Source organism: Emys orbicularis, chromosome 2 (genome assembly GCF_028017835.1).
Source record: "Emys orbicularis isolate rEmyOrb1 chromosome 2, rEmyOrb1.hap1, whole genome shotgun sequence".
Lineage (NCBI taxonomy): Eukaryota > Metazoa > Chordata > Testudines > Emydidae > Emys > Emys orbicularis.
In genome coordinates, this window is record NC_088684.1 from 235,164,840 (window position 1) to 235,175,440 (window position 10,601).

The 10,601-nt window shown below is 37.9% G+C and overlaps 1 protein-coding gene across 4 annotated transcripts; it reads right to left on the bottom strand.

Annotated features, from left to right (window-relative positions):
- Window positions 1–1,484: 1,484 nt before the first annotated feature.
- On the bottom strand, window positions 1,485–10,334 carry CCDC126 (coiled-coil domain containing 126). Of its 4 annotated transcripts, none has more exons than XM_065398710.1 (4): window positions 10,255–10,334; window positions 6,332–6,472; window positions 5,336–5,731; window positions 1,485–3,136 (listed from the first exon to the last, which is right to left on the bottom strand). In XM_065398710.1, the coding sequence occupies exons 3-4, from the start codon at window positions 5,571–5,573 to the stop codon at window positions 2,952–2,954; spliced, it is 423 nt and encodes a 140-aa protein (XP_065254782.1). In that variant the 5' UTR covers window positions 5,574–5,731; window positions 6,332–6,472; window positions 10,255–10,334; the 3' UTR covers window positions 1,485–2,951. The 4 variants fall into 4 exon arrangements, with proteins under 4 accessions (XP_065254782.1, XP_065254783.1, XP_065254784.1 ...); XM_065398711.1 differs by lacking the exon at window positions 10,255–10,334 and adding an exon at window positions 10,202–10,252; XM_065398712.1 differs by lacking the exon at window positions 10,255–10,334 and adding an exon at window positions 10,021–10,056.
- Between the last annotated feature and the right edge of the window lie 267 nt (window positions 10,335–10,601).

The window sequence follows — 10,601 nt, forward strand, 5'->3', positions numbered from 1 at the left end:
TAAGTCCCAGGCAGACTGTGGAGAGCTACAAAAGGATCTCTCAAAACTAGGTGACTGGGCAACTAAATGGCAGATGAAATTCAATGTTGATAAATGAGAAGTAATGCACATTGGAAAACATAATCCCAACTATACATATAGAATGATGTGATCTAAATTAGCTGTTACCACTCAAGAAAGAGATCTTGGAATCATTGTATATAGTTCTCTGAAAACATCCACTCAATGTGCAGTGGCAGTCAAAAAAGCTAACAGAATGTTGGGAATCATTAAGAAAAGGATAGATAATAAAAGACAGAAATTATCATAGTGCCTCTGTATAAATACGCCCACATCTTGGATACTGCATGCAGATGTAGTTACCCCACCTCAAAAAAGATGTATTGGAATTGGAAAAGGTTCAGAAAAGGGCAACAAAAATTATTAGGGGTATGGGACGGCCTCCGTATGAGGAGAGATTAGTAAAATTGGGACTTTTCAGGTTGGAAAAGAGACGACTAAGATATGATAGAGGTCTATAAAATCATGACTGGTGTGGAGAAAGTAAATAAGGAAGTGTTATTTACTCCTTTTCATAACACAAGAACTAGGGGCCACCAAATTAAATTAATAGGCAGCAGGTTAAAAACTAACAAAAGGAAGTATTTTTTCACACAACACAGTCAGCCTGTGGAACTCCTTGCCAGAGGATGTTGTGAAGGCCAAGACTATAACAGAGTTCAAAAAGAACTAGATAAATTCATGGAGGATAGGTCCATCAATGGCTATTAGCCGGGACGGGCAGGGATGGTGTCCCTAGCCTCTGTTTGCCAGAAGCTGGGAATGGGCGACAGGTAATGATCACTTGATGGTTACCTGTTCTGTTCATTCCCTCTGGAGCACCTGGCATTGGCCACTGTTGGAAGACAGGATACTGGGCTAAATGGACCTTTGGTCTGACCCAGTATGGCCGTTCTTATGTTCTAAGAGATCCATCTGCCTACTTTTGAAACTTCCACCACTCATGTCTAGTAGTCTTTGACAATTTTCTTTTGAACTTCATGCTCTTCAAGAGGAGCAATCAATCACCAGTTTATATATGCATTACTAAATATTACTAAAACTTGCCTGGTGAAATCAACCAGTATCCAGAAAAATAGGGTGCCTTCAGATTAGTCAGAGATTTTTCAAATGCATCAACAGGAGTTACGTGTCTATCTGTCTTCTATGCCTTTGAAAGCTTCCCCCCTCCAAAACTATTGCAGTCATATTTTCTTCTCTCCCCTCCAATCTAGGCAAAGTTTTTGAGAAATATTGGGGTTCCAAAACCAAGTGAATTATACTCTCTTCTACTTATACAGCCTCTGAGATAAATAGCAGACTTTATGATTAGTGATAAATTACAAAGATCAATAGTTTAAAGTCTCAAGGTACATGGAGAGTACGTGTAGAAAATAGGAAAAGGCGAATCATTTAATTACAAAAAAAAAAAACACCTTTCACAAATACAAATAAAATTTTATTTTCTTTCTTCCTGGAAGAAGAAAAAAAAGTTTACACTCAGTATGTCAAACACAAAATAAAAAAAGTTGGACACTAACTCAAGTTTTATTTATATATTCTACTTTCCTCTAGACCAGTCCAGACTATCATCAGGGAGAAAGGCAGAAAACCTTGAGACCATATGTCATCCAGCACTTCTGGTCTTATTCCATTTTTTTTTAAATAAAATATTAAAAAGCTATTACACAGCATATTTCAAGCAAAAATTACTGAACATAATTCTAAACAAAAAACAAAAAACAAAAAAAAAACCCACAACCACCACTCAATATAGTTTTTAAAAAACATACGGCTGAATGGCACTTTCATTTTAGCATTTATGATGCAGAAAGCACATTTTGGAATATAGTGCACCCTCACTGCAATTTTCATTGCTGTAAGGCTAACGTGGATATAAGGCAATGTAACCTTAGCTTCCACCTACGTCCCTCATAAAAATACCATTAGCACATGCATCTCTTTAGTATATATTCCAAGATGCACTGCTTCCCTTCAACTTAATTTACCTACTCCCTCCTATTTAAAAAAGTAACTGAAGGAGATAATGTGCTATATTTGTCACACACTACAAGATACTAAAATATTAAAAAGAAACAGCAATGAATAAAAATATTCACAGATCTGAAAACTGACTTCCATCTCTTAAATAACTTATCTGAAGTTACAAAATACACACACAAATATCTTTCTATGAAATAGCTATGCATGATATCAGAGATTGTTTTGCCTTTGATAATCTAACTGATCTATTTCTGGAGTAAAGATATCTGGACAGTGTTGCTACCCAAGATTTTCATTATAATTGATTTTTTTTAATATACAATCAATTCTCTCTAGCTATTCTAGCAGGTAGTGCAAATAAAGACATTCTTTGGGTTGCCATTTTTAAAACATCTCAATGTTATCTTCAACATATCACTAGCAAATTAATAAGTAACAAAATACTGTAAATAATATACATCTTCTAGCATTACATTATCCTTAGTTACCTGTTTAAAACAGATCACACAAAAAATGATTAAGCTATATAATCAATCTATCCAAAAAGATATGTTAAATTTTTATTTAAATAAATATATTTTAGAAGTGAATATATATTTTTCCATTTTAGTTTAACTTCAAACATTACAAAGTATCACCCATTTGGCATACTACATCAACCAAGTTACCAGAATATCTTTAAATACAATGTTGTACAGCACTGCTTTAACAGAACTGTCTGAAAGCAACGAATTAATCCTTTGAGAACCTTATGTACAGAAGTTGGGACTGCATGTACCCAGCACATTCTATAGCAGAACAGTGTACGATATGTTAGTGTCAACTATTGCTTTGCCTAGCCAGAGGTAAAAAGCTTTTCTTGAATCAAATCGAATCTATGATAAAGTAACATAAGGTGATCTTGTATGTTATCTAATATTGCTTGCTGCATTTACACGTTTACTTGTAGTTACTGGCACCAGATTACCACTGGTTCCATTGGTGGTATTTGTTGCTGAGCCATTCACAACAATGTAGTCAACTTTGTTTTCCAATTTCACCAGACGTTGTAAGATGTCATCCAGAAGAACAGCAATTGTTCTTTTGAGATCAGCTGAAGAAGACAAAACAAAGAAAGTAGTATTGAATACTGTTCATTTATATTATCAGCAGTGTGAGAGAAATTTGTGGATTTGGACATCTAATTTATGTCTTCAAAGGTTGCTTTTCTTTTTTCCTGGATTTGTTTGGAGAGGACAGAGAAAAGGTAGAGTCTTCTACATATGGATGCTAGATGTCCATATATTTAAAGTACTATTTCTTATTTTTTGCATACTAGAAGATACTACCACAATAGCAAACTGAGAATTGGCCCATTGAATCACAGAATATAAAACAACATTAGTCTCCTCTTCTTCCCCCATTTTATTTTTTAAAAGATAAGTGACTATTTAAGGGTAATAGTTTGGACTTTAACCCACAGCAGCAGTAGAGAGGAAATAAATTTAACCTGTATAACAGCTTCTGGCACTGGGCAGCATTAGAAAGCACTTATGTTTTTCCACCCTAGATAAGATAGATCTTAATTATTTCCTTCTACAGTTCCTTTCCAATTATTCTACAAGTTCAGAACTTGCTGTCTGCCACAAGGACAAGGTAAAGCATTATTGTAATACACACTGTAATTCTTAAAGCAGAAAAAAGGGATACAGTTTCTTTCCTATGTTAAAATTCTTGGATGTAAAGATTTAGACTTAAGTTGATGTAAAAAAAATTCATAAGGAGCCTATCTATATATCGAGAAAAAGAAGCAGGGTGGAAGAAGACCCTACTGATATTATAAAAACAGTTAATCAAGGTGTGGGAAGGAAGAACACCAATAGGCAAGACTACTAAACAAACAATGCAGTAATCAACATTAATTCAACAAAAACCTCAACACTTTGCTGTATGTATTCTTTCAGAATTAATTAGTTCATTTCCTCACAATTTGAGAGCCATCTGGCCTGACCAAATTATTTGACACTTAGTTTTTCAAAATTCATCATTATTTGGATTTATCTTATTCTCTCAAACCAAACCTTTGATGGTGAGTCTGCATCAGTGAACAAACTAATGAATTTTATTGTTCTAAATATGTTTCAAATAAGTTCCTTTGCACAGAACCAAGGTATATAGATCCAGTTATAGATGTACTTCCCCCCCCTTTAAGGGTCTTGTTGAGTTAAAGATTTTGACACCCTAAAATATTGGACCTGACCTACACACTGAAAGAGAGGTTTACCCTCAACTAGAATTCCTTCTACGAAGGGGCAGTAAGTATAGTAATGAGTCTCTCTGTATGTAAAATCTTAATTTAGCTCTTTCTCTGAAAACTAATTCCCGTTTAAGTCTATATTACCTATGTTATCACAGAAGTTTTTGTTTTGCATGACAGAATACAGGCAGGCAATGAGTTTATTTTATCTAGTTCTCAGAAATTTAAGTCTGAATGAAACACTGGAGAATAGCGTAGGACATTTAAGTAGATTGTATTTGTCAAATGGCAGGTTAGGACACCTAGACAAATCATAAGACTGGGGTTGCAGAGTTTAAAGTATTATGTTTTTGAAGTGAGAAATTTTCAATGTTTACATTAAACAGATCTCAATAACTAAACCACACACAGATCTCTCTTGCATTCTAGATGAGCATGGGGTATAGACATATAGCAGGTGCACAAGTAACAGGGCACAGTAGTGTCAAGTCAGAGGGGAATATGGTGATGCAAACACAATGGAGGCTCGAGATTTGGAGCACTCTACTGCCTTCTGCTAAATACATAATCATGCCCCCACCTCTCCAATTTTACCATCACGATTGCTTCTCATTGTTTGTTAATAGTGGAAGAGAAGAAAATTAAAGGGAAAAAAAAGATATAAAAGCAATAAAAAGGTAGAAATAACACACAAAGTGACAGTGTTTGGGTAGTGAAGTGTTTTAATTTTACATTTAATTCCTACATTATGAATGTACTCCTTCATGTTACTGTGGAGAAAACCCCCCAGAGCTCTATTTGCAATTGGTGGAGAAACAAGGCAACCTAATATTGATGCTGACAGTCAAATTACTATAATACATACAACTATGTTTAAAGAACAAGTGTTAGAAGTTATGCCTTAAAATTAAGCCCCATCAATGAGCAAACACACAGTCAGCACATTAAAAAAATATTTTGAAGAGTTCCATGTACCATTTAATATAAGATTTAAAAGTTGTACCAAAGGCAGTTTAGAACAAAAAGGTTTGTGTAGCCAGGTTTATTTAATCTTACCATATCCTGCCATTGAGGCTCCATTACCACCGTTCATGATGTTCTTATTTTCTTCTGCCAGGGCTTTCACATATCTTTTACTTAAGTCTAGTATCTGTTCACGCAATTCAGCACTGCTTTGGTGCCTTGGATGCTGAAAAGTATAGCGCAGCAACATCAAGCCCCAAATAAATCCAAACACCAGCAACAACAAACTCAGTTTCTGGGACATGTTTTTTCTTGAAAATGTTAAAAACATTTCTGATGAAGGCAACAGATGAGTCTCGATTTCAAGAAAAATAATTCAATTTGAAGTTGTCATGGTATTTACATATTAGTCAAAAGCAAGATCTTCACAAAGTAACAAATCTTCTGGATGGACCATCTTAAACACATTTTCTCCATGTCACTTGATTCCTAAATTTGAAGTATTACAAGATTAGTCAAAATGCTCATTCACCAGGAAAAGGAACAAAAAACAGTTTTCAAGGTCAGTAATATTAGATATTCTAGAAATTCTTTGCGGAAACATACCCGTTCACCTCACCTACTTCTACAGCTTTGTCTTTTAGCTTTTTTGCTAAAAGTCAAAGCTTCAATACCACCATCATTGCTTCAGTTTTAAATTACCATAATTGTAATTAACTTTTTTAAGTGCATTTAGGTTCAATCTCAAGAAGCAAGTGTCATCTAATAGAAACCTGTAAAAAACTCTTCCCTTTAGAAACTATTCAGTTTGTAAGCAATATTTTTTGGGCTGTTGTTTATAATGCCATATTTTCACAAAAAAAGTCCTTGCAAATTCATCTGCAGCTGTTGCTTATTCCCCACTGAAAGTCACAAGGCTATGGTGAAACTCAAACATGAAATTTATTTAGACTAAGTTTCTTGGGCAAGGGCCTCATTTGCTTTTGTACAGCATCAAACACATTGTCAGTGTCTTAATAAAAAATAATGAAGTTACACCTCCTTATAGCACTTTGGCTAATAATTATCCATTAGTTATATAATCCTTACCGTAGCAACCAATTTTGATGCCACTACAGATTAGGACTTCAGGTGGGAAGTGATCAGCAGGAACATATCAGTACTTATAAACCAAATATCCAGCTTCTGAGGGTATGGAGTAGTACCAGCCATGTATCTTCAAAGAGAGCTCTGCATGTCAAGCAAAGTTTATTCAAATAAAGTTCTGCATATTATGTTAAGAACAACATTTTCAAGGAGGAGCCTCAAGTTGAGCAGTGCCTAATTGTAAGCAACTATGTCTGAAAACTCAAAATTACTAAAATAACGATTGGAACCGGATACCGTGGCTTAGCATACATACAAACACAAATTTCACATACATGAAGTCACTTCTTCTGTTTGAATGGCAGGCAAAGATTTCTTCTTTTAAGCAGCTACTTTGCCTCTTAAAATCCTTGTTTACAATCTTACTAAGTATTTGGCCTCTACAGTATCCTGTGGCAATGACTTCCACGGCTCAATAATATGTGAAAATATTTCCTTCTATAAGTTTTGCATCTTCCATCTTTTCATTTCATTAAAACATCCCCTTGTTTTGTGTCATGACAGGGAGAACAGAAACTCTGGATCTACCTTTGACATATTTTTATCATATCCCCTCTTACTTGTCTCCTGTCTAAAGTAAACAAACCCAATCTTTTTAGTCTCTCTTTAAATGAGTTTTTTCTCATGCCTCTAATCATGTGTTATCCTTCTCTGGACCTGTTCCAATTCTGCAATATCCCATTTGAGATTAGGTAACCAGTATTGCACATAATATTCTAGGTGAGGCTTCAGCATTGTATTTTCGTATAATAGCATCGTATAATATTTTGTATAATGGCATCGTATTTTCCATATTATTCTCCATCCTGTTCCTTAGGCATCCTAACATCTTAGCTTTCTGGACCAAGGCTGCACATTGAGTCAAGGTCTTCATTGGGCTGCCCAGAGCAATGTCCAGATACCTTTCTTGAGTTAAAGTTAATTTAGAATCCTCTAAAGTGTACAAGTAGTTAAAATTTCTCTTTCCAATGTGTTTTACTTCTGACACAGCATACTGACCCAACAGAAGATTTTTTATTATTATTATTATTATTATTTAAATCACACAGTAGGCATTAAAGACAGTGCTTTCGGTTCCTCTGGGATTATCCTTGCTAGCTTGACTAGGTGAACTAGTCAATTTATCTTAGTAAAGCCAGGATCACCAAACGTAAAGTAGCTAAATATGGGGACCATAGTGGTTTGAGTGACAAAGTATTTTGTTGTTCGTAACACATGCAAGGCTCAGGAATATAATCAAGATAAAGCCCGCCCTCTTCCCCCTGACCATAAGGGCAAAACAGATTGTTTCAATGGCAAAACATTTGAAAACTTAAATAGATGATTTGGCACTATTTTAGACTTAAGTTAATAACCACATCTTACATTTACAAAGCAGTATTAATCTCAAAAGATCCCAAAGTCCTTCATAAATATTATGTATGAGAATCACTTCCTCTACACTTGGATGGAATATAGCAGCTGTTTAATAGTGAACAGTCCTAAGGAGAAAGTTTAGAAGAGGAAGTGAAGACTCCTCTTCACATCCAAATGAAAAGATACGGCCTACACCACACTGTTAGATTTCACGCACATGTGAACAGGGTTGTCCATGCTAATTTACACAATGCTGAACATATTTTAGCAGTCAGTTTAGACCAAGGTTAATTTTGTTCAGCATCACCAGCTAACTATTAAACCCCAAGAAGCCCTGATAAATTCTATTGTAAATCCTTTGCTGACTATCTCTAGCACCCATTAGTCTTCAGATATTGTAGACCAGACCTATAGCAATTACAGTAGACAACATATGACTCAAGTTATAACTTAGACAGGATACAAGGATTAACACCCCTAAATCTTGTGAAAAGTGTTATGGGATTTTTAATATAAGTGATCATGACCTCAGTATCTCTCTTCAGTGAAATATGTCACTTCTAGTAGCAGAGTGACCTTCAATACCTTACTGAATCATTTGATCAGAATTGGCTCAGAAGGAAGACCACAGTCTCCCATTGAATCACCAACCAGTTAGAAGATAGGATGAGTTTTCTTTGAGGAAAGGGAACACAAGGGCCCAACAATAAGAGTGCAGTTTAAATGCACTTATCTATTAAGGTTTTGGGGAATATCCCTGTTTACTAGACCAGAGAACTCAAAAAACATTGCATAATTCTCAGGAGATGTAAAATAACTGAAAATAAATTAACAACAAATTAGACATGAATACACAATGCAAGAAATAAGAAGGCACGAGGCCAATGGGCTGTGTACACAGGGGAATCACATCCTAAGGGTCAAAATGGGACAAGAGTAGTGGTAATTTTCCATGTCCTACCTACAAACCAAAACCCACACGCTCATGGCACCAAGATGAGATACCAGTTTACGTACCATAAAGACAGACAGACGACAGTGTGGTATAGTAGGCTGTGGAATAGCATACTAAGCAGTAACAGAAGACTCATTGCTTTGATTTTCTGGTAAGTGATATTCTTGGACCCTATGAAAATTAGATTGGGTCCTTACAGTAACGCAAACACATTAGTTTTTCAGAGTCATAGCAGCCATAGTACAGTTCTCAACGTTTAGGAATTATATGGGGTAAAAATTGTGATTCTATAGCAAATGCAGAAGGAAACAACACAAAAATATTTTTAAGGAAGCACCAATCTATGCGCCCTGAGTAAATTTTAGATTTGGGTAGTAAGAGAAGACTTAACTATTTAATGCATCATTCCCTCAATACATCCCTTGTTCTCCCCAAAACAATTCAATATAAACAATAGTTTATATAACTTATTGTTATATTTGGACTTAGCCACAGAAGAGTGATAGCACTTCCTTACCTCACAGAGGTGTTGTGAGGATAAATACATTTAAAGATTGTGATATTCTCAGATACTATGATAACAAGGGCTCTATGTATACCTAAAATTGATAATCATCAGATCTTGTGGCCCCTAAGAGGACAATTTAGGAAAGTATACATTATTAACAGTGCACAACGCATAGTAAAACCCCGACTCACACCAGGACAACTCAGGGTCAATGCAGTACAGATGTGCAAGGAGGTGATCCATGCTAGAATAAGGCTGAGTCACGGCAGCTAGCTCCCATGGAACACTGCACAGAGGCACTGGTAAGAGAGGTTTGCAACAACCTTACAACCCTTACAAGCACACAGGGAACATTACATTGGTATTAACAACAGAGATTTGAGAGGGGGGAAAGGGATTGCTCCTGCCATCAGAATCCATGTGCTCATACAGTCCAGTACCAGGAACTGCTGCAGCAGGACAAATCAGAACAAAAGCAGATCACTGCATGTACAGATAGGCTGGGCAGGAACAGGGAGGGGAGGAAGGAGAAGAGAAAAGAGCATGACCTGGACCAGGGAGACATCTATAGAGAAGAATCAAAACAAGATGCTGATGAGGTAATAATCTCACTTTCCTCAACAACTACGACCACCCCAACACCTAGTATAACAAACCCCACCCCATACGCATCTCAAACTCACACTTATATCTGTCCCAGTTCACAGAACTCACACAATGACCAAATCCCTAGCTCAGACCTACCTGCAATTCCCTAAGCCCCCGTATCGCATCATAGCCCCAATTCCCAGCACAGCGCAGTCCTGCTCTCACCTCTCGATCCTGTCCCGCTCTAGCACTCGCAGACACGCCGGGGAACGGGGCCGGCCCTGCTACGCCCCATCCCTGCCCCCTCTCAAACACCCCCCTGGGGAACGGGGCCGGCCCTGTCCCCCCACGCCCCGGGCCACGAAGCCGCCCTTCCACCCCTCACGCCCCCCGGGGCCGCCCCTACCAACAAAGGCTCGGGCTCCCCCGGCGGCGGAGGCGCTCTCGTCTCTTCCCTACCTGGCTGATAGGCACAACACCGGCTCCCCAACCCGCTTCCGCTCATCCCACAGCCCCGCCCCCCGAGCCCTTCCGCCCCAACGAATGCCGGGAAACGGATCCCGCAGCCTTCGCCAAGCCAAGCGCATGCGCGGTTCCGGTTCTCTTCTGCGCGCGAGCCAGAGACGGGCGCGGGCCGCGGGCTGAAGAAGCCCCCGTGTCTTGCTGCAGGGCGCGCGCGTGGGTTGGTTCCCGGATCGCTACTATCATCGCCTAGTAATAAGTCCTTCCGCAGCACAGCTTCTGCCATCTGTGGTTGTGTGTGTGCACGGGCCAGGGTGCGTTTGTTCTGTGCCGCTCAGGAGGTG

Excerpts from the sequence above, each read along its gene's own strand:
- CCDC126 (XM_065398710.1), bottom strand. The coding sequence starts at position 5,573 with ATGTTTTTAACATTTTCAAGAAAAAACATGTCCCAGAAACTGAGTTTG. Across the intron at positions 3,137-5,335 it reads AGCCTCAATGGCAGGATATG|CTGATCTCAAAAGAACAATT; the intron begins GTAAGATTAAAT and ends TGTCTTCTTCAG.